Here is a 24,048-nt window from a genome sequence, read left to right on the forward strand (position 1 = left end):
CCCGCCTCCTCTAAGAAAGAACTCCGTTGCCAAGGGACTATTTTTTCCCATGTAGCCCCAGAGTTGCTTTTAGAATGCGGAGTGGGACAAAAGCTTATAGAACGTGTTTTAGCACCTGCGTGATGTCATGGGAACGTGGCGGGGGTGGAGTCAGCGGGCGTGGAGACCTGGCCCCGCCCCCTGAGGGGTGAGGAGGAGTTAGCAGAAGAAAGTGGAGAAAGGCCGGGGAGGTGGCTTAGCAAAGCCAAGTGCTTACATGGTATCCTGAGAATGCCAAATAAATGCTTGTTGGCCGAGTCCAGGGTAAGTTTAAAGCAGCCAAACAACACTGAGCACTTACTGTGCTGAGCACCTTATATGCATCATTGTTTTAATTATTAACAGGGTCGCTCTGAATGTACCACTTAACTTGTGGGAAACAGTTAAAGCTATATTCTGAGGAAAATGTATCGCTTTAAACGCATAGTTAGAAAACAAGCTGGTTTCAACAGCTGGTTTTTTTTTTTTAATCAGTTAATACTCGGAACATTTTAGAAAGGTAAAATAAGCCATGATATTTCAAGTGTTGAAGAAATCCCAAATACTGGAGACCACTCACTCACTGAACATCTACTTAAATATTATACTCTGTGATCAGATCTTTGCTGGGTATTCTGGGACAGAAAAGGAGTTTGCAGTTAATGCCGTCATTTTAAAAGCTAATGATAGCTAACTTCAACTGAGCATTTATTATATGTCAGGCACTATACTAAGTGCCTTAGGCTTTATTAAATCATTTAATCCTCACAGCAACCCTGTGAAACATCCAGTCAGAATTTCTAGAACATATGGGGAAATTTATAATTTTACTCTAGTAATTTAGAAAATTACTTATTTACATACACAAAGTCAAAACTTTTCATACGAAACTATTACATTTGGGTGATTTCTGGATACTTTAGGTACTTCATGCCAGTGGACAATTTATTCCTTGATTGTTAATAAATTTTTCAAAATATTCTAAGGGGAGAAACAATGATCATACATTAGATTTTTCACATGCACTTATTAATCATGTGTAGGATTTTTAAAAATTTTGTCCCACAAAACACTGACACCACCAAATGCTGGTAAGGATGTGGAGCGACAGGAACTCTGATTCGTTGCTAGTGGGAATGCAAAATGTGATAGCCCCTTTGGAAGACAGTTTGGAGATTCCTTACAAAATTAAACATACTCTTACCATAGGATCCAGCAATACCTCTCCCTGGTATTTACCCAAAGAAGCTAAAAACTTAGGTCCATATCAGTAGGTGTTTATAACAGCTTTATTCATAATTGCCAAAACTTGGAAGCAACCAAGATGTCCTTCAGTAGGTGAATGGATAAATAAATGGTGCTACACCCAGACAATGAAATATTATTCAGCACTAAAATGAAATGAGCTATCAAGTCATGAAAAGACATGGAGGAACCATAAATCCTTTACTAAGTGAAAGTAATTAGTCTGAAAAGACTGCATACTGTATGATTCTAACTATATGACATTCTGGAAAAGGCAAACTATGGAGGTAATAAAAAGATCAGTGCTTGCCAGGGGTGGAGTGTGGGAAGAGATGAATAGGCAGAGCACAGAGGGCTTTTAGACAGTGAAAATACTCTGTATGATACCGTAATGATGGATATATATCAATTTACATTTGTCCAAAACTGTAGAATGTACAACACTGTGAACCATGATGTAAGCTATGGATTTGGGGTGATTATGATGTGTCAGTGTAGGTTCATCAAACAACAACTCGGGAGATGTTGATAATGGGGGAGGGCCATGCATGTGTGGGGGCAGGGGATGTATAGGAAATCTCTGTACCTTCCTCTCAATTTTGCTATGAATCTAAAATTGTCCCCAAATTGAGGTCAGCTTAACAAAAAAATAAAAGGGAAAAAAATACTTCAATATATTCAAGACCTTGAGGTAGACAGATTTCTTAGGACACAGATTGGGCTAACATTAAAGAAAATATTGATAAATTAGACATCATTACAATTTTTAAAGTCTGTCAATTAAAAGACAACATCAAGAGTGAAAAGGCTTAAACCACAAACTGTGAGAAGGTATTTTGCAATATATAAATCAGAAAAAAAAATCTTTTTCTCTGTGAATGTATGTTTTTAAATTGAGGGATAGTTGACATGCAGTATTATATTAATTTCAGGTTATGAAACACCAAGATAATGCTAAGTATAGTTACCAGCTATCACCAAAGTTATTACAATATTATTTCCTATGCTGTACTTTTCATCCCTGAGACTTATAACTTTAAGTTTGTACCTCTTAATCCCTTCATATCTTACCCATCCCACCAACCCACCTGCCCTCTGGCAACCACCAGTTTTGTTCTCTGTACTTATGTATTCTAATGTATTATATGTCTATTTCAAGTTTTTTTGTTTTTTAGCTTCCACATACAAGTAAAATCATATGTATTTGTCTTTTTCTGTCTAATTTTATTTAGCATAACACCCTACAGATCCATTTATATTGTTGTAAATTGCAAGATTTCATTCTTTTTTATGGCTAATATTCCATTATATAAAGATATATATATATCATCTTATTTATCCATTCATCTATTGATGGACACTTAGGGTTGCTTTCCTATTTTGGTTATTGTAAAAAATGCTGCAATAAACATAGGAGTACATATATCTTTTTGAGTTAATATTTTTGTTTTCTTCACATAAATACCCAGAAGTGGAATTACTGAATCATATGGTATTTATATTTTTAATTTTTTGGAGGAAACTTCATACTGGTTTCCATAGTGGCTGCACCAATTTACATTCCTACCAACAGGGCATGAGGGTTCTCTTTTCTCCACATCCTAACCAACGCTTTTGTTATTTCTTGTCTTTTTTCATACTACCAATTCCAATGGGTATGAGGTGATATCTCATTGTGGTTTTGGTTTGATGATGATTAGTGATGTTGAACATCTTTTCATGTGTCTGTTGCCCATCTGTGTGTCTTCTTTGGGAAAATGTCTTTTTAGGTCTTCTGCCCACTTTTTAATCAGACTATTTGGGGGTTTTCTTGGTGGTGAGTTGTATGAGCTCTTTATGTATTTTGGATATTAACTCTTTATTGGATATATCATTTGCAAATATTTTCTGCTCTTCAGTATGTTGCCTTTTCATTTTATTTCCTTCAGTGTGAAAGCAAAAACTCTTTTATCCAGAATATATAAAGAACTCCCACAAATAACAAAAAAAGGAAATTCAATTTTGAAAAAAAATGACAAAAGGCTTGAACAGGCACTGAATAAAAGAAAATACCCAAATGACCAATAAGCATATAGAAAGGTGCTCACTGTATCTGGTCTTCAGGAAAATACATGGTGAAGCAAATGGAACATCCATGCCTTTTTGATGGGAGTATGAATTGGCACAGCCAACTTGAAAAACTGTTTGACAACATCTATGAAGTCTAGACATATGTAAACTCTGAGAAATTCTAATTCTGGGTACCAAACAGAAATGCTTATGTCTCTAGAAGACATGTACAGGAATGTTCTTAGCAACATCATTTACAACAGTTCTAAACTGGAAGTAGCTCAAATGCTCATCAACAGTAAACAGATAAACTGCGATCTATCTATTCAATAAAATACAACATAACAGTGAAAATAATGAACTGATGCTCAATAAAATGGATGAGCCTCAGAAATAGTGAACAAAAGAAGCCAGACACAAAGCCAGGCTTTGATTCGACTTACTGAATATCAAAAACAGGTGAAACTAATCCATGGTATTGAAGTCATGGTGTGGTGTCCTAGCTAGTAGAGTTCTAGTTCCTCTGTATTCCAGCCTCTCTCCTCCCAGCCTCCATGTCAACCAGCCCATAGTATTCCCATTCCTGTTAGCCTGCTGCCCTTGAGGTAAAGTCCAATCCTTACGATACATTTAAAGTCCTCAGAACTCACAGAGGTGAGGATCCAGGTTTGTGGCACCTATTTGATCACCTCTTCATAAGACAGTTTTATAATTTTCATAGAGAGGAGTAGCATAAGTCACTCTTCCTTTATCATGGTTGATAGACGCGTTCATAAAACATGCAACTTTATCCATACATGCGCTGCTGTTTCTAGATCTGCTACTTATGTGTGCCATCTGAACCTAGGGATTCTAATTCTATTCTGCATGGCTGATAAATCAAACCCATGATATCGGCAGTATGTGTCAAACTGAGGAATAAGTTTCTGATTGCTGTGGTATTTTGTTAAGATAGTTGAAACATTTAAGATAACAATGTATTAGAGGATCTGATACTTTGAATTTAATTTGAAATTCTTAAAGGAATTCAAAATCAGATCTGTGATTTTAATTTTAAAATGTCTAAGAAAATGTAAGTTTGTAAACAGTGAATGTTTAAAAGATTTTGATTTATTATATCTATGATGTTATATATCTTAGATGTTAGTATTTGAATGCTAAGAAAGATTTCATCAGATTTTAGGTTTCATATAAGCTAGTGGAAGTTTTTGTGCAAATCAAACAGATTAAACATGGTTGATTTTGAAAGGCCTAAGGACACTAGATTTAAGTGTGTGAGCAGTATTTGTGGTTTAAGTTTTAAGTTAATTGAACATCAAAGATTAAGCCAAGTTTATATATTTGTATACCAAACCAACTAGTTAGTAGTTACAGTAAGATTTGTAAATTGATCTTAAAGACACAAATTAATTTTCAAATGTACAGCTTTAATAACATAGTACTTAAACAACAGTAACGATAAACATCTTTTCTAGTGCACAAAGGCACTGGTCAGATGGTAAACCCCAGTGAGCCATGTCTGTTCCTGTCAGTCTAAGCCCAGAAACTCAGAGCACCTGGCCTCCAAGAGACATGAGGGACTTGCCACACAGAGGTGGAGTTTATTCCCCACCCTTCTTTGTTGATGAGGGTGGGGAGGTATAGCAATGAGGTTATTAGTGCCTGGATAAACACCCTGCAGCTGGGAGCAAAGACTGAAGAGTGCCCCGGATGACTGGGTGCTCAGCTGGCAGACGGAGGACCACTGAATCCCAGCTCCAGCGGTAGGTTATATCCAAAGACCATCAGCCCTGACTACATCAGCAGAAGAGCCAATGGTAGGCAGATGAGGCTCCTGCTAATAGGACAGTTTAGTTCAAATGAGCCTCTTGCTATTTTTTAAAATTTATTTTTAAATTTACACAGCAGTAAGATGTACTCCTTTTAGTGTAGTTTTGACAAAGGCATCAAGTCAAATAGCCATCACCACATGTAGGATACAGAACAGTTCCACTGTCCCCCAAATTCCCTCATTCTATCCCTTTGTAGTGAAATCCTCCCCTACCCATAACCCCTGGCAACCACACATCTGTTCTGCATCTCTGCAGTTTTGCCTTTTCCTGAATGTCATGTAAGCAGAATCATTCAATCAAAAAGTTTGTAGCCTTTGAGCCTGGCTTCTTTGCACAATATGTTTGAGATGCACATTTTAATAGCTTGTAGAATATTTCACTAAGTGTTGCTCATCTATTCCACCACCCAGCCCCCTCTAAGCCAGGGATTTTTAAAAACATTTGCCAGCTCTTTGAAGCCTTCTTTGGAAGCCCTACTTTTTGACTGCTTACTTTTGAAGCCTTCTGCAGAGCATTTTGAACCTGTTATTAAAAGGCAGCCATTTTTTCATATAACATTTTTCCTGTAATCTTTTGGAAAAGATTTTAGAATTTGCTTTCTAAATTATGTGATTATGATTGTGACTCTTTGCTAATTCTTGTAAGAAAAATATTTTTAAAATCAAATATTGAATTTAATGGTTAATGAAGTTCACAGGATTAGAAACATTTTAATTACATTTGTTAATTTTTACTTTCAACTTTCATATGTTAGAGCCAAGATTTTTATTTAGGTATCAAACATTTCTGTAGGCCCCTGGAAAGGTCACAGACCCTGGGCACCATGCCCCAAGTGCCTGACAGAGCCCCACATAGCTAAAGGCATTATGGTTCCAACCTACACCAGTGAAAGAAGGGAATGGAAGACTGCTCTCTCTGAATCATAACAATGCCCTTCTAAAAAACAAAACATATGGCACAGTAATTCTTTTTTAAGATTTTATCTCACAAACATCCATACTGTGTAAAAATATATGTGCAAATCTGTTAATTACAGCAATACTGGTGTAGTACTGGTAAGAGTCTATCAGTAAAGAATTGCTTCAATTGTGATACATCACACAATGGAATACTATGCAGCCACAAATGGGTGAGGTAGATGCTAACAGTAAATTTTCACAACTAAGTGAAAGCACAAGTTGCAGAAAAAGAATGTATAGTTTGATTACAATTCTGTAAAAACAAAAATCAGTGTATTTAAAAAATATTAGTAAATGCATAGGATAAAAATTAGAAGATATACACCAAATTTAACCATGGTTACTTCCAGGGCAGGGAAGTTTTTCTATGTGTGTGTAGTTAGGGGAGAGGCTTTCATTATTTACTTTTGTATAGCATTTCAAAATTTTTACCATGAATATATATTACTTTGGTAACCAAGAAAATTCAATATATATTACTTTAAACAACTCAAATACAAAGCAGACAACTGAAAGATGTGAACTGATGTGGATTTCCAAGCATACTGTGGATGAGCTTTGACTGTTCTTGGGTTAGCAGGTTCCCATTCCCTTTTCTCAAGGTCAAAAAAATACAGAAACTCCACCTTCTCCTCCTTTCTACTACCAAATACTCTCCCACTCAACAATAGTCATCCACAAAAAACAAGATCACCTGAGAGGTTTCTGGGAAACAAGACTCTCCTACCCAAAAGTTAGTGCCTTGGTTGAGAAGGAATTTGAAACTTGAACTAGTGTTCAAGTTCTAAATGGCATCTAAGAATTCCCATGCCAGTTGACTGTGTTCCTGACCCTTCTCCTCAGGGAAGACCCCAAACGCTGGCAGATCAACAGGGATAACATGCTATAGAGATCACACACACGCACATGAAGCACCATGCCCACAGGAGCTTCTGGGGCGTGCTCACTCTAAGGAGGTGTTGAGATGCTGTCCCAGAGCTCTGGGAGGCCAACAGAAATGTGCAGAACCTTGAGTCAAACAGGGTCATGAGGAAGCCTTGTTGTCTTGTTGGCTGGCAGTGGGCCTTCAGGCCCTCACTCGCTGGTGTCCGCGGGCATGCAGTCTTGAGCTCCCACACCTGCAGAACTGCTTGGATACGACAGAAGTTGGTCCAAGGGACACTGTGATGTTGTGGTGACCCTGAGGGGCCTTTGCTTTCCTCCCCAAAATCGCTTCAAAACCTCTTGAGTGTCCACACCTGGGTTACCATAGTCATCTTTTCAGGACAAGCAGTGGAGAAGACAGGAGAAGGAATGTTGTACAGACCAAGTGGCTTTTGTGGAGCATGAGTGGGCACCCCATCCAGCTGTCTGGACATCGGAGTCTGCCCGTTGCTTCTGCTGTCTGTAGGCGGCGGGTGGATGCCAGCCAGATACAAGGCTGGGCAGCCACCAGGTCATTGTTGCTTTCACCTCCTGGTGGCTTGGGGGATGTGGAGGACGGAGGCAACCAGGGAAGGCTCAGTTGTCAAACAGATCTAGCTTTTTTCACTGAAATATAACCAGTGCTTCCATTCCACCCTCTTTCACATTTGGGTGGTCCACTTTTCCTTCCAGTTCACAGGAGCTTCAGGATACCAGCAGAAGCAGCCCTCAGACCTGGACCCGAGACCCCTGACTGCTTCCCTGCCTCAGGACAGCAGGCTCAACCATTCTCCGAAGCAAGTTTTTTCAGAAGGGGCCATGGGGAAGAGGGCCAGGATTGGGGGCAGAATGAATGATGGGAGACACAAGCAAAGGGAAAGTGAAGAAGGGGCTATGGCATCATTCAGAGTCTACTACAGTGACATTTACCTACCCCTTAAATCCCTGGGCAACTCACCTGCTTCCGGAGGAGGGGTCAAGGGAGATCGAAGGTGTTCAAGGCAAAGCCCAGCTTCCCTGGCTGTGTACTTGGGCCCTCTGCAGTTTGCCCTACTCCCAGGATTAGTTCAGCACTCCTCAACTGCTCTGCAAAGAGCATCCTTAAAAACCCTCCTCACCTGGGACTTCCTGTTTTCCTCTGGTAGAACCTGGCACGAATGCTCTATTTAACTCTGCAAGAAGTTAATTCTATTTCCTCCCTTTGTGGCCATGGATCTCTGTTAATGGCCCCTTCCATATGGAAAACTCCATACATTTCTTTTAAAACCTTTTATTCAATAATATATACCTTTAAAGTTATAATATGTAACTACCCATCATGCCATATATTGCCCCCATTCCCCAACTGGGGAGTCTGTGGTTGGCTAGTTAGTGTGGTCTGCTGGGAAAACAGGCGGCCATAGGGCGAGTCAAGGGGCACGGGGGAGCAAGGGTAACCAACAACCATTTCGCATACCCTTCACATTTCCCATGCTTTCTGGGTCGGGAGGAAGTCAACAGGAAGCCAAAGGCGTGAGAACCTTTTACATTCAGAAGTGAGGTTTGGTATACGGTGGTGGCTGCCCTTCAGTTGGTCTAGTTCGTGCTCGCCAAACCTGCCACCATTTTGTGTCTGCTCACGGAACGTGATCTCTCTACACACGTTAAGACGTTTGATTTGGTTCTTGTTCTGCTTATGGAAAAGTGGGAGGAACCGCAACAGACCTGGGGAGAGATGGGAGGAGGGGAAAGACGGCATTAATTAATCTGACCGGGAGTGAGGATAGGCCTCCACCTCGTGTGGCTTCCTTCTCTTGAAGAGTGCTGGGAATAGTGTGCAAGCTTGACCTTCCCGTGCCACTTTCTTAACCGAGTAAGGGCAGACTATGATTTCAGGTTTCACACAGTACCCTCTTCCTTCTGCTTCTGATCACGATGAACAGAGGCAGTCTTTGGCACGGCCTTCTGTGAGAGCAAGGAGAGAGCTCTGGACAAAACGTAAGACAGAGTCTCCTCTTCTCTCAGGTCCAGATTGCTGCTTTAGAAGCACTGAGGCCTCGACCATTCTGTGCAGGCCAAGCTACAAGTTCAGCAGTCCAACTCCAGCTCCCCATTGGACCTGACCCGATTTACTGAGGGTGTCTTGGGACTAACAATCAGATGACTGTATTTACACAGGGAAAGGGCCGAGTCCACTACTAAACAAAGAGCCAAAAGGGAGCACAAATATTTTTAACACTCCCGTGGAAGCAGCTGTAGCATGGCCTGAAAACCTCATTTCTCTTTCCATGTCCAGGACAGTGAAGTGGGTGGTGAGATGCCAGCAGCAGAATCTGAGCAGCAGTGTCTCACCGAACCGTACAACAGCACCGAAAAGCTGATGCACTTCGGAAGCCGGCACTCAGTGTCATCTCATGAACACTTTCTTTGGATAAAGGAAGGGTTCCACTGCTTGATGTTTGAGAAAGGCTGCATAGTGCAGAAGCTTAAGAAAGACATGTCTGCCTGTAAGCACTTCAGCAACTGATTTCCAAGCATCCAACTCCACAGAGGGATCAGTCATTGAGAAGAAAGCACACTAATTAAAGACACCACCATCTGCCAGACAGTAGCGTGTACCTGCTTGTGTTGCAAGGAATGGGGGTAGGGAGAAATTTCCATAAATGCAGAACACTCTGCCATAAAGGTTAAAGCTGTGCAATAAAAAAGGTCAACCGCAAGAAGCAGGAGTCTGAGTGGTGCGATTCATAAGCAAGTACCAAGAAACAGAACAATCACCACCACACAACTCTAGTCCCACCTCCTGCCAAAGGAAAGTCTTTACACTAAAGTAAACCATATCTTTGCAATTCCAGGTTTATCCCTTTCTCCCCAAAGATAGGAAATACAAGTTTAAGGTCCTTATAACAGTGGCTTGTCTCCCACTTGGGAAGGCTGGTGATCATCAAGTTTTATTTATGAAACCAGGATTTAACGTGGCACTTTTTCTCCCCTCTAAGGGCAGCACACAAGCCATACATCAGCCATTCAGTGGTTCAAAAAGGTGGCCAGTTGTGTCTGAAGTGGTCGTTTGCAAAGGGTCACAACCCATGCAGGGTTGTGTTTCTGCAAACAGGAGGAAATAGTTGGCTCCATGGTTCTTGAAGATTTATCCAAGCTTTCCACTGGGTGTCAAGATTTCCGTCCCAACCTTAGTGACCATTTACAGCAAGAAAAGCCAGCAAGTGAAAAAACTGTTAATTTATTGATTCAATGAAAGTTTTTTTTTAAACAATCCCTAATACATGCAGTTCAGAATAAAGTATCACATTTGCAGCACACTGTTGAGTCTCTACACGAAAGTACGTATCACCTGTATTTAATCCCATCACGTCACTTTCCCAAGCCTCTACAATACCTGGTTGGGGTTGTTTTCATCAACACATCCATATAGCTCAAAAGCATATGTTGTTATTGGTTTTCTCAGCCAGATGCTTTCCCGCCACCTCCCTTCCCACCCCATTCCCACTCTGGGATTAGTTTTTAAAGGCAAGACATTATTCAGTCTTGGATTTATTAAGCTTACTGACAAACTCTGCTTCTTGTGTGCTCATGTGAACCCCGCTTTTGCTTTCGGATTTCTATTTTCATGGCCTTGATTATTATTAGTTTATTATCTGCTCCTATTTATTTGTAGAAGGATGTCTGCTTTTGCCCATGGATGCTCATGCAGTAGCAGGTTTCTAAATAAATCATTTAGTCTGAACTGGCATTACTGGAAACTGTTACCTAGACTCTCTTAGAACCATTTCAGTACATACATAAAAATTCTCCCAATTGTTCCTTGTGTTTCCAAATAGTTCTGCTTCCATCCTCATCCATGCAGCACCTGGGAGAACCTAAGGCACCTCCCTGAGCAGACACAGACTGAGACCCATGGCCTCCAGCTCTGGGACTCAGTAACTGCCCTGAAAACACCACCTTCAGTCTCACTGGAACCAATCCAGGGGGCAGTGTCCATCTCAGGTTACATTATAGAACAGGGACTTGAAGCCCCTTTTCTTCCCTCAAGAAGTCATGTTTGTTCCCTCCCCAAAATCTTTCGACTGTTTTCATTGGTTCCCTTTCTTCTTTTAATAGCCCCCAGGGATTACAAGCTCTTTTATCTCTCTAATCAACCAGTCAGAGTACCTTCCTTCTCTGCCAGGGAACACATCTGCTCTGAGCCTTCTGAGTACCGATGTGGTCGAGACTGTCTGCTAGGAGGCCCAACGGAGTGGCTAATGTGAAAATGCCTTGAGGAGCCGGCAGCTGCATTCCTTCAGCTGGAAAGGCTCAGGAATGCTTGGTCTGCGTGCCACCCATGATGGATTCTCCCACCCCATCCCCTACCACAGGGAGGGCAGGACAGGGGCAGGCCTGCTGGTAGGGTCCACGGGCGAGTGAACAGCAAGCAAACCAGATCAAAATATTACCAAGCACTTCATCAGCTCTGCTCCCACCATGGGATTTCTCAACTGAAGCAAAGCCTTGTAGTTATGCTCACTTGTGGCAGATAAACTATGATATACCAACCTGCATTTGGCATAGGGACCTGCTGTTTCACCGCACCAAGTCTATGTTCTTGAACATAGGCAGTACCTGAGATGACAGTGTTACACTACCCTGTTCCCCACATTTTTTTTGCTTTTTTTTTAGGAAATAATAATTAAGTCCTTATTATAGGCACTTTTTACCTGTTATAAGGTAATGAAGCAAACAAATGTTTAATAAAAATTACTGAGATGCATTTAAGAAATAATATGCTATTGAAAAGGATTTTGGGTGGGTACATCTACCATGACTGTCTAAACTCACTCACACACACACACACTCTCTCATCCCTCTTTTGGAACTCTCCAAGACCATCTCCTAAACCAGGTGAATACTCTTAAAATCTCAGGGGGACTAGGTACATGTGGATACAGAATGGTTTTGGAGATGGGCAGAAGAGAAGAGGTCTGGCCTGGACTACTTCAATTTTGGGAAAGAACAACCTAGTCTGTTAGCCAGGAAGCTAGGTGTCAAGACCAGACTCAGAAAGGAGTGAGCATTTTAACTCAGTTATGCTGCATGTCTAAGACATGAAGAGAGGTAAAAAGTATAGGTGGTGGAAAAGCCAACTGTATGTGTAAAAAGGAAGAATTACTCCTGGTCAAAGCTGCAGTACAGAACCCAAGGACAGGCAGGCTGGCTGTGTTTGCACCAAATAAACTGTGATCACAGGAGAGGAAGACAGGAGTCAACCACCTGACTCTTCTCCTTCGATGTGTTTATTGCCTCTGGGGAACCCAAGGGAAAGAAACCAAGACCCTCCAGTAGGTTCCCCCTGCCTGGTCCAGACAGGCAGCTTAAGAAACAAAGCAAAATAAAACGCAAAGCAGTGGCACAGATGGAATGGGTAACAAAGGAGGAGAAGAGGACAAGGTGGGTGGGCAGGAAAGACAGTGGCACATCTCCCTGATGTTAATAACCAGCGGTCGGGGTTGCCTAGAAGGGCACATTAGAAGTCTTTTGATAATCCCAAACACCGAGTTTTGCTGCCTGATGTATTGATATATATTCAGCAAGAGCTCGTGTCTTATACTTGATCTTCAGGTAGAATGAATTTATACGTTAATATATAGAATGCTCAATGCAGGCAGACAGTAGTGGTATGACAACCTTAACTGAATGCATCTCCTGGCTTTGGGACCTTGTTTTTAATTGTTTACCTGTAAGCTCAACTCTATGTAAGAGTTTTATTTGTATTTTAAGTTCCCACCGACCGAACAACAAAGATAGAGCTACATTTAGCGAGAGGACCTGCTACCAATACCAATACAATTTTATTGGAGTACGGAATGTAAACAGTTGTTTCAAATGAACAATCTAACCTTATAAAAATGTATGGCATTATTAAATATAGTTAATAAAGAAATCCTAAAGTGTGATGTGGTGGTAGACACCACCAGCTCTAGCCTAGGTGTGTGAAGTCTCCACAGCTGTGAGGTGGCTCTGCAGCTAGGGTGAGGGGACTGCTTGTAAACCATTGGTGACAAGCCCCAAAATGAAATCAGTCCTATTTTTTACTTTTTAAACAAAATCTAGCTTCCTTTGCAACTTTACCTTTTGCTCCAGGAGCTCCACTTCCTTTCACAAGCCCCTGGGACACTGTTCTCCTCTGTCACTTGGGTTATGGGGTGGCCCTACCCACACATCTCTAGTCCCTGCATGTGAGAAAGACTTATCTCTGCCATCATATTCATGTATTACCTATCAGAGCTTAAAAATGCGGATTCCCCTGATTACAGTGAGAAATTATTTTTCCTGGGGATAAAAAGAGGCAAAAGGAGGGGGGAGGAGGAGTAGTTTTTTCACCCAATAGGTCCTTCCTGAATAAATTCTAATAGGACATTTTTCTCCCTTCCCAACTTGCCTGAAGACTGACTTCCCTTCCAGCTTTAATTATGATTATAAAGAAAAAGTCTTTGTTCTGGAGAGGTGCATTAAAACAGGTGCACACACTGGGATGTGCTGGGAAATAGAGGTTCTCCCTTACAAGGCTGCAGAAAAAGAAAAAAAGGCTACACGAAAAAATAGCAACAAGACTTTATGGTTAGGTAAATCAACAAAGGTTACAGTGAGCTCCAAGTTGTGCACTTAGCATCGCATTGCTGATGAGACATGGGACCCGTTCATGGCACCGCAAGGTTTAAAGTGATGCCTCCTGACATCATAGGGTATTCATGATTGACTGCAGGTTGCTCCCAAATGAATACATTTAGAAGAAAACTGCAGGGATGAGGTACATTTCCTAGAGAGCTCATGTCATAAAAAAATACATAAAACATGAATTTGTAAAAGAGCTTAAAAAAAAATACTGTCACTGTTTTCAATATCTCCTTTTCGTAAATGAGGCTGGTATGCCAGTAGACTGCTGACATTTTGCTAAAACTTGAGCCTGAATCTCATCAAAGGAAACCCAGACCACAGTGGAATAGATAGGAAGTCAGATATTCAGAGCTTGTTGTCTGAATGGGTTAATTCAACAGTGGTCTCCTGTTAAATAAACGTAAATGGACAACAACTCCGAGTCTCTCATCTCCCATGCATTCCAAAGGGAGAGTCCCCTCAGGTCCTCAACTAGGTGCATCATCACGCTGCCAGAACGGCAGCTCCCTGTAGACTAGTACTGGGGAGTTTCTTTCTTTCTTGTTGACAGACTTTTAGGTCTTTACTCTTCTTTGCATTTAGAAGGAATGACTAGAATTTCTTTTTATCACACGGTAGTTTTCCTTCAAGATTTGTGTTTGGTTGCTTGGTTTTATTGGCAAGCATCAATGCTGCATTACCCGTCGCTTTCCAGTCTTCATCGGGCTGCCGTGAGACCACTGGAAAGCACAGCATTTTCTGCACAAGGCTGGGACTGCTCCTTCACCACAGGGTCTGCAAGAGACAGAACAAAGTCAGCCGACTTGGCTGGTCACAAGAGAGACGCCATCGTGTCAAACCCAATCCTTCCACAGTGGGAGAGACTGATGGGAAAGCTGGGGCAGGACAGCAACAAAAATTATAAATTAAGGTTATAGGAAAATGACACTGAAAAATGATTAGGGGAATTACATTTATAGTCAACTCTTGACACTTCCTCAGAGTACAAATTCAACTACTGAGACTCATGGAAAAGAGAGGTACAGAAGCACTAATTTCCTACTGTTCAAAATTTCTACTAATTTTCTTCTGTGTTATTTTCCTTGACTACTAACATCAACCCCCAATTTCTTCATAGCATGTAGAGTAATTAGTACTTTGGAGGAAAGAGTGACTAAAAAGATCCGTTAGAAGACTTATCAATTTTTTTTTTTTTTGAGAGGGCATCTCTCATATTTATTGATCAAATGGTTGTTAACAACAATAAAATTCTGTATAGGGGAGTCAATGCTCAATGCACAATCATTAATCCACCCCAAGCCTAATTCTCATCAGTCTCCAGTCTTCTGAAGCATAATGAACAAGTTCTTACATGGTGAACAAATTCTTACATAGTGAATAAGTTCTTACATGGTGAACAGTACAAGGGCATTCATCACAGAAACTTTCAGTTTTGATCACGCATTATGAACTATAAACAATCAGGGCAAATATGAATATTCGTTTGATTTTTATACTTGATTTATATGTGGATCCCACATTTCTCCCTTTATTATTATTATTTTATTTTTAATAAAATGCTGAAGTGGTAGGTGGATACAAGATAAAGGTAGAAAACATAGTTTAGTGTTGTAAGAGAGCAAATGTAGATGATCAGGTGTGTGCCTGTAGACTATGTGTTAATCCGAGCTAGACAGGGGCATTAAAACATTCACGGATGCAGAAGATTTCTCTCAAAACAGAAGGGGTGAGGTTCTAAGCCTCACCACTGTTGATCCCCAATTTCTCACCTGATGGCCCCCCTGCGAAACCTATCAGTTTTAAGCAGTAGTAGTTTAAAACATTTTTTTAATGGAACTTGCGATGTATATTCAGAATGTAGACTGATCATGAATTACATATTATAAATGTCAGTGTTTCTTCATTCAGTCTAACTCAAAGGGTGAAAACAGCTTTCTGTGCTAGAAATTGGAAAACAGATATCTGAGTTGCACTTATTTGATTTGAGGTCTGGAAAGCTGAAAGGTAAGACCTTTTAAATCTGCTGTCTACTAATGTTTATGGGGCAGTAAGTTCAGGACCACACAGCAGTGTATTCTTCAGTCAAGATTTACTTAACCTCCAGAGGGGAAGAAAAGGAAAAGGAAAGATAGCATACTGGTCAAGCAACACAGAGATTCAAAGTTTTCATCTGGATTCAGGGTGAACAGACAGGTCACTTAACCTCCCTTACTCTCCTCTGGCTGGACTGAATCATCTCGTGTTGCCAATTATAACAGGAAAGTTTATTCTCCAATAAACTTTATCAGTGGGGAGAACTATATATACACATGCACAACAAGCAACTACATAAGCTCAGTTATACACACACACGTACTCTGCATATGACCCGAGGAGTCAGTGATTCTGACAGGATTTTCGTGAGATTTTTCCATACCTGCTTTGCTTTCCTCAAATTCCTTTTATTTATTTAACATATTGCCTTCTTTAAAAATATACTATTTTTATATTCTTATCACTTTCAACTAATTACTTGCTTTTTGAGGGGAAAATTTTTTTGACTAGGTGTCCACACACATGTACATATATGAAAACAAGTTTTAGATAATTGTGATCTATCAACTCAAGGCTACAGGGAATGACCAAGCAGACAAGACTCAAGAGCACCACAGCAGTGAACAGCAGGCACCTTTGGGATCAGAAAACAGGTCTTGAAAGTTGTCTCAACAGTCTAGAACTAATGAGGCCGAGTTCAAGGATGAATCAATCCAAATATCTACAATTCTCTTGACTGGCCTCAAAAATAAAGGGCAGAAGAACTTTCCTTTAATAAATTAAGCCCCAAAGATAGACACTGGAGACTCACAGAAGTATGGGTGCTCCATGGCCTCTTTGGCAGTCAGTCGCTGTTGATGGTCATATCGCAGAAGTTTGTCCAGAAGATCTAGGGCCTCAGGGCTGACTAGGTGTCTGTTCTCACTATGGATAAAGTTTTCCCAGCGTTTCCGTGAATGTCTGAGAAGAAAAGGGAAACATTAGTACCTTGAAATTAAATTCAACAAGAATCCTCACGTACTAGGGCTGAAGCCAACAAAAATCTTAGAATACTGCACTGGTTCCAAGATTGTTAAATTTCACCCTTACTGATATTTGCCCCACCTCCACAGTTAAGCTCACAGCATCCTGAAACAAGAACAGTGCCTTGAGATCGAGGGTTAATGAGAACTTCCACATCTGATTTAGAATTTGTGCAACCTTTCTAGATTATTTTTGTGCCCTAGCTTTTAATCAATTCTGGGTAAGGCACAGAGGTGACTGAGTCATGTTTATTGTTCAGCAGATAGTTTAGAGAACTACCTTCAAAGGTTCCATAAAATACTGTTTTGAAATTTGACAACAGTCAACTTTGCAACAACTATTGCACTGTACCTGAAAATATGCTTCAAAATTTGCTACTTTGTAGAAAATCTATTACACAGACCAAGAAGAAACTGTAAATCTCTTTTTCAAAGAAGAATCCTGCTTTCTAAGATTTTCCACTAAAATAAGCATGTGCTGTACCAGTAGCTTTTTACTGTAGCAGCATCATTTCACCATCCATTTTCTATTGATAAATCAGGTTATCTTTTAGAGAAGTCAGATGACTGGAAGACATGTAAAAAATGCCCAATATCTCAAGTTAAAAAAAAATACACACGGGAAAAAAGGACACTTCCACTTTGATACTCTTAGAAAGGGATTTCAGCTAATATTTCCCCTTCTCCAAAAGAGTAAGTTAAAACCCTCTTTCCCTCTCTTACTTACTGTCCCAGGATATCATTGAAGTGCGGGTCCAGGTCTATGTGATACTTCTTCAGATACCCATACAGCTCATCTGTACCCAGAACCTTGGCAATGCGAACAAGCTGAAACAAAAAACAAACTTCCCAAACTACTGAGCACAGAACTCACTGTAAGCCCAGGAAGACACTGTACCGAGGAATTCAATGACTTCCACACCACTGAACTTCAAGGGACCAGATACAGCCACGCATGGGACAGAGAGGTGGCAGACCCAGGGACTGGGACTGCACACGAACACAGATTTCAAAACTGCTTTAAAGCAGTAACACAACCTTTGACAGTATTTCTAGAAGTTGACTAGAATCTACTTTTATTAAATAAGGAGGTGCCTGACTTACAGATTCACTCTATGAAGTTAGGCATAAAATAACATTATGTGTCTCTACCTTTGGGGACCTGGAAAGCACAGACAAAATTTTATGAAATTCTTTACCCTGACGAAAAGCTTATTTGTAGACACTGAGTGATGTTTCATGGCTCAAGGAGAGCAGCCCTAACAAAGGATGCTATTTTCTTGGCATTTGCCCCCACATGGGTAAGAGCCAGTTGGTGTTTGCTTACCTGGTCGTAGTTGTCCTGTCCATGGAAGAAGGGTTCCTTTCTAAAGATCATGCTTGCTAACATACAGCCCAAACTCCACATGTCCAGGCTATAATCATACATCTGAGGAAATACAGACAATTAGTCAGTGAAAGGTGTTGCACTTTCTTCTGAGTTTCTAGTCTTCAGCTGACCTTTTCAGTTATTTCAGAAATTAAAGCCAAAAGAAAAAAAGCAGCTGAGGAAAATCTGAAACTATCATCTGTGGTGGAATAAAGACTAAGTTTTGAATGTATCCAAATTGACTAAAAAGAGCAAACCAGGACAAACCCCAGAGAAACATAAAAAGAACCCAGAGGTACTTTGCTCACAATTTTACCTGATAGTCCACAAGGAGCTCTGGTCCCTTGAAGTACCTCGAGGCTACACGGACATTGTACTCCTGAGCAGGATGATAGAACTCTGCCAGACCCCAGTCTATCAGTCGCAGCTATAAATACAACAGGAATAAAACACGTGAAAGGAGCGTTTCTAGATGCCTGTGCCTTGAACAAGGCTGCATGACATTAGATAACAATTATTTGGCCACATAAAAAATATTGCAAGTGCACTGGCAAAAAATTAAACTTCCAGCAATGGCATAAGAGGTCATTTCTAGAACAGAGCACTTGGAATCTTCTCATTTCCTTTCTCTTTTTAACAATTTAAATTACCTTGACTTACCATTTTGTTTAGATCAATAAAACTTAAGCTTTTGTTCTGCTTCCATACCACGTATACGCATAACACATTCTCCATTCATTATTTGTTTCCATTAGTGGTAACTGAAAGGGCTGGGGTCACAGGCCCACTGCAGGACCGAAGCACTGCTCTAGCTCATCATTAATTCAGTACCAGTCAATTCATTTACTCACCCATCAGGACAAGAACTGGATACTGAAAATAAGAGGGACAGACCTAAGCATACTTTAAGGCCAGGCAGATTGGTCTGAGGGTCATTAAGAAAAGTAGAAACCGTCAGCTATAGTTTCTTCCATGAGGCCCTCTGGAAAACCACGCCCAAAATAAATGAGCGACTACAGTTAGGATCAGCCATCTACTTTCCTCGTGTACTATGTTTATCAAAGTAGACCCCAACACGGACACTGGAGGAGTAACTAACACAAGTCTGCCAAACCAAACAGCACAGGACTCCAGAAACCACCTAGGTAATGACCAGGGCTTTGGTCCGCCCTAAGCCTTCCAGTGAAAGGCTTGCCACTGCCTGGCTGTAATGGTACCTTTTTCTGTTGGTGATCTATCATGACATTGTGAGGTTTCACATCCCTGTGCATGATTCCCTTGCTGTGGCAGTAATCCAGAGCCTATTAGATAAGAAAGCACAGAGAAAAGTAAGCACACCCTGTACCACCCACCAATGCAAGCATATTCTCCTTATTTGTTTCTAACAGCTTGACTTGAATAGAGTCTCCCAAGGGGCAGTTTACTGCATATAAGAGAATAAATATGCTTCAGAACGTACCCCTTTGCTCTCTGTGCACACTATCCTGGCAGCTGGCAAAAAGGGGCTAACACTCAAGAGTATGATGAATTTTCTTAAAAAGGGGAGACTGATACACTTCATTAGGCACCCCTTTCCTACTTGTAAATAGTAGTATTTTATCAGTCACCTGAATTTAGAAATCACACATTAATTTGTTGCTCTAATTTGACATATTTAAAACCAACCTCACTGGAGTCACCTCTCATAGTGATTCAAATGACATGTAAGAGTCCATGTACACAAGAAGAATGACATCCAAATACATCTTTCAATGTGGCTTGTCTTTTAGGTAAGTGTCCCATGTGGGTTTTCTAGATTAACAAGCATTCTAATATTAGTATTTTTCTTAAAAACAATCCCTGAGCTAGTTAGCCTTTAAGAATCATTATTATTCTAAGGGAGGAAATCATTTTATGCAGTTATTTTAAACAGATCTATCTGTTTAATGCAGATAGGATTTTTAAATGTGCAAGTCAATGATTTTTTAGTAAGTTTATAGTTTGCGACCATCATCACAATCCAGTCTTAGAAATTTTCTATCAACTCGAGAATTTCCCTTAAGCTTGTCTATAGTCAATCCCCACTCAAATCTGCCCACTACCACCTCCTTCCCTCCCCATCACTAATCTGCTACCTGTTGCTACAGATTTGCCTTTTCTGGACATTCATAAAATGAAATAATACAATATACAGTACTCTGTCTATCTTATTTCACTCAGCATAGTGTTTCTGAGATTCATCCACGTTGTTTTTTTCTTGAGTAGTAATCCATTGCTACTAGTTGACATTTGGGTGTTCCCAGTTTTGGGCTATTACGAATAATTCTGCTTAAAACACGCATGAACAAGTCTTTGAGAAGACAGATGCTTTCATTTCTCTTGGGCAGATTCCTAGGGGTGGAAGTTCTGGCCTGTAAGTTTACATTAAACTTTTTAAGAATCTGCTTACTTGTTTACCAAAGTGGCTGCAGCATTTTACACTACCATTAGCAACATATGAGGGTTCCAGTTTCCCTACATCCACACCAACACTTGTCATTGTTCACCTTTTTGTTTACAGCTGTTCTAGTGGGTCTAAACTGGTATCTCATTGTGGTTTTGATTTGTATTTCTCTAAAGTGATCAAGCTGAACATCTTTTCACGTGCTTATTTGCCATCCTCTATCTTCTTTGGACAAATGTGGACCCAATGCTTTTATCCATTTTTTATTTGGATTGTTTTTTGGTTTTTAGATAATATAAAACTGCTCCTCAATCTCCCTTTTTGAACTCAGTAGCTATTTTCTTAAGTTTCATAGTTAGGTCTTCTGGCTTAAAAAGCAATGAAGCCTACATGAGTCCCATGATACACTCCTTGAGTAATAATCACATAGCTATCCATAATCTTATGATTCCTACCATGTGCCTGGTGCTGAGTACGCTTGGTGGAGTTTGAGACAAGACTGAGGTTTCTTAACCTAGGCATGGCTGACATTTTGGACCAACTAAGTCTCTGTGGTAGTGGCCATTCTGTGCATTGCAGGACATTCAGCAGAATCTCTGGCCTCCACCCACTAGATGTCAGTAGCACTCCTCAAATAACCAAAAACTGTTCCAGACATTTCCCAATGTACCCTACAAAGTTGAGTTGGTTTAGAACCACTACTAGGCATCTTTATGTGAGAGAGAATACATAAGCCAGGGAGTAATCTTAGGATCAACATTCCAGGAATAAGCACATTTTCCTTTCCCCAAATACAAAAGAATATAGTGTATGATGCTTTTTATATGATGATCAAGAACAGGTTGAACTACAGTGACAGAAGTAAGAACATAATCTTCAGAGGAAGGGATACAGAAGCGAAGGGGGCCAAGAGAGCCTTTTGGGGTATTCACAGTATTCTCTGCCAGCTCTGCCCAGTAGAACTTTCTGCAATGATAGAAATTCCTCTACCTGCATTGGTCCAATATGGTGACCACTAGACACACAAAGCCACTAAGCTCCTGAAATGTGGCTACTGTAACTAAGGAACTGAAATTTTAATTTTACTTAATTAGAATTTAAATAGCTAACTGTGGGCAGCAGCTACAATACTAGACAACATTGTTCTGTGTAGATCTGGGTGAAGGTTTCACCTGTATAAAATCCAAAAGACTGTATATGTATACTTAAGATTTGTTCATTTATGCAAGTCTTACTTCAATTTAATTTTTCTCTTTGTTTGGGTTTACAACAGTTGTAGCAAGATTCCACAGTGGCTCTGTCGCAGTGTCTTATGAAACCAGGGCTCCTGGGGACAGACCTCCCTGAATCTGAATCAGATCTGATGGCGTAAAAACCTCAGTGAGTCACCCAGCAATTACTAGGCAGCCCCTCAGCCTCAGTTACTTTACACTTTCAATGAAGTTAAATATTTTCTCTTCCCCATCTCCATTTTTTTCCCCAAAGAGAAAATTTAACAAGTGTTGATTCTATTATTTTGCCTAGTCTTTGCCCAAAGGAATAAGTTAATTAGGCCCACAATACCTAGGATGTGAGAAATACCTGATGAAAGCAAAGACTGAACAAATAAAGGACTTAATTCTTTTGTTAAGTTTACTAGTCAGACTCCCTGTGGAGTTACTAACATGCTTTTAAATTCCTCGGGGAATTATTTATTTGAAATTTGGTAAAGTTTCTGACCATTAAGCATGAAATACATTTTTTCAAGTTTCATTTAGGGTTCTACACCTCATTAGCAGTATGCCCTTGCTGCCTCACTGCTGCCTCCAGAAGGCAGAGAGGACATGAGACATGCCACCCAAATGACCAGCCTGTGAAGACCTGCATCACTGGGGCGTCTCCACCTGATCTAAGAACATGTGCTAGGTTATAAGTCTTCACCTTTGGTGTTCTAGGTAAAAACTACAATCTTATACCTCACTTTAAAACACGACCAGTTTTGAGATTTGGTCTGCAGTGCTCACGGGTGAATGCATGGGATTCTGTCTCCAGGGAAGGGGCTGGCCTGACAGTAGACAGCACCACAGCCCCGTGAACCTCCTCCAAACTGAGGCCTTCGATTCTATTCTGGAGAGAACATGGAAGACAGTGGCAAAAATCAAGCTCTACCTCCTTCATCTCTGATCTTACTGACAAAAGAAAGATTCATCAGCCATGAGTGAAACCTTAAATCTACTACTTCAGCTCTAATGACAGAAAGCAACACAGGGAAACACATTCACTTCACAGTTCTTCAAATCTTCATTCCCCGAAGCTTAGCCTTAATTTAACTTTTTTTTTTGTTCAAGCAACTGTTCACAATCCCACCAAAACTACATCTCGGCAATTTTCTTCAATAAAGCCAATACTTCAGTCACCTCTATATTCTTTCAGAGGTTCTTAAACTGAGATCCACACTGCCCCCCAAAACTTTATGTATTATATATTTACACATGCATTTGGGGAGCATGGTTTCATAGCTTTCGTAAGATCCTTAGTGTTCCATGACCCTCCAAACCTTAGGAACCACTGGTCTATTCCATTCTGCAAACCTTTTTAGAATTTTTTACCTAAACTGAAAAAAGGTCATTCTTTTTCAATCAGTACACTTCAAAAAAAATGGCTACCCAGTACACCTCTCCCTGCATGTCAAGGTTCACTAGTCATAGCTAGAAGGGTAGGCCAGAGAGTAAATTGAGAAGGGGGTTATGAGAGATGGCAAGCAGATGGCCACAAATTCACATCCCTCTACAATGTGACTTTAATGCTCTGCCCATCCAGAGGTGGAGCCTTACTTCTCCATCCTTTGAATCTAGGCTTGGACATGTGACTTGCTTTGGCCAATATGATATAAGCAGAGGCTTGAAAAGTGCTTACACACTGAAGTTCACCCTCTCTTGCTGCTAGGAATTCTGAGACCATCATGGAAAGCAGCCCAGACCAACCTCCTAGAGGATGAGACCTCAGCTATTCCAGGTGCCATCCCGATTATGTGAATGAGGCCATCCAGGACCATCTTGCCCAGGCAAGTTGACCCAAACCAAAACAGTCACCCAGCTAACCCTACAGAATTGTGAGAACTAATACTTCATTTTTAAAAAGCCATTAAATTGGAGGTGATTTGTCATATAGTAAAAAACTAATAGTAAGTATTAATTAAGCAGCAAAAAGAAAATCCAAGGGCCAATATGAGCTATGAAGCGGAGGGTTCTAATCTCTGGTATAATGTCCCTGGTTCCCCTTGACCAGGCCATCTTTCTCAGTTCCAGTGGGTAGTTTTCATGTAAAGATCCCATAGTGGAGGCCGCAATATAAGTAAAAAAACCCTCACTAAATTCTCTGGGTATCAAAAAATGTTCTACCTTAGTTTTCTTTGTCAATGAATAAGCTTCTCTCTGTCCTTCAATGAGTAAGTCTGAAAAAATTCACTGTTTATGAATACCACTTACCTTAAGTAGTTCATACATATAAAACCGGATATCAAAGTCTGTCAGGATCTGGTAAAGTTGCTGAAAGAGATTTCACA

The 24,048-nt window shown here is 40.5% G+C and overlaps 1 protein-coding gene and 1 long non-coding RNA gene across 4 annotated transcripts in view; one reads left to right on the plus strand and one right to left on the minus strand.

The window, feature by feature from the left end:
* Positions 1-37: 37 nt before the first annotated feature.
* Positions 38-9,415, plus strand: LOC140847082 (uncharacterized). Its single transcript, XR_012126710.1, has 3 exons — positions 38-303; positions 7,700-7,803; positions 9,282-9,415. It is a non-coding gene; the product is annotated as an uncharacterized lncRNA (long non-coding RNA).
* CSNK2A2 (casein kinase 2 alpha 2) overlaps positions 6,109-24,048 on the minus strand; it is a 38,437-nt gene continuing 20,497 nt past the window's right edge. For 2 of the 3 annotated variants that reach the window (XM_037025273.2, XM_073226083.1), the window contains exons 5-12: positions 23,972-24,031; positions 19,300-19,383; positions 18,399-18,509; positions 18,041-18,142; positions 17,441-17,541; positions 16,503-16,651; positions 14,338-14,431; positions 6,109-8,710 (exon numbers count right to left, since the gene is read on the minus strand). In XM_037025273.2, coding sequence (XP_036881168.1) covers positions 14,355-14,431; positions 16,503-16,651; positions 17,441-17,541; positions 18,041-18,142; positions 18,399-18,509; positions 19,300-19,383; positions 23,972-24,031 — 684 coding nt within the window. In that variant the 3' untranslated portion in view covers positions 6,109-8,710; positions 14,338-14,354. The remainder of the gene's footprint in view (positions 8,711-14,337; positions 14,432-16,502; positions 16,652-17,440; positions 17,542-18,040; positions 18,143-18,398; positions 18,510-19,299; positions 19,384-23,971; positions 24,032-24,048) is intronic. The other variant, XM_073226082.1, reaches the window with a different exon arrangement.

Source organism: Manis javanica, chromosome 17 (genome assembly GCF_040802235.1).
Source record: "Manis javanica isolate MJ-LG chromosome 17, MJ_LKY, whole genome shotgun sequence".
NCBI lineage: Eukaryota > Metazoa > Chordata > Mammalia > Pholidota > Manidae > Manis > Manis javanica.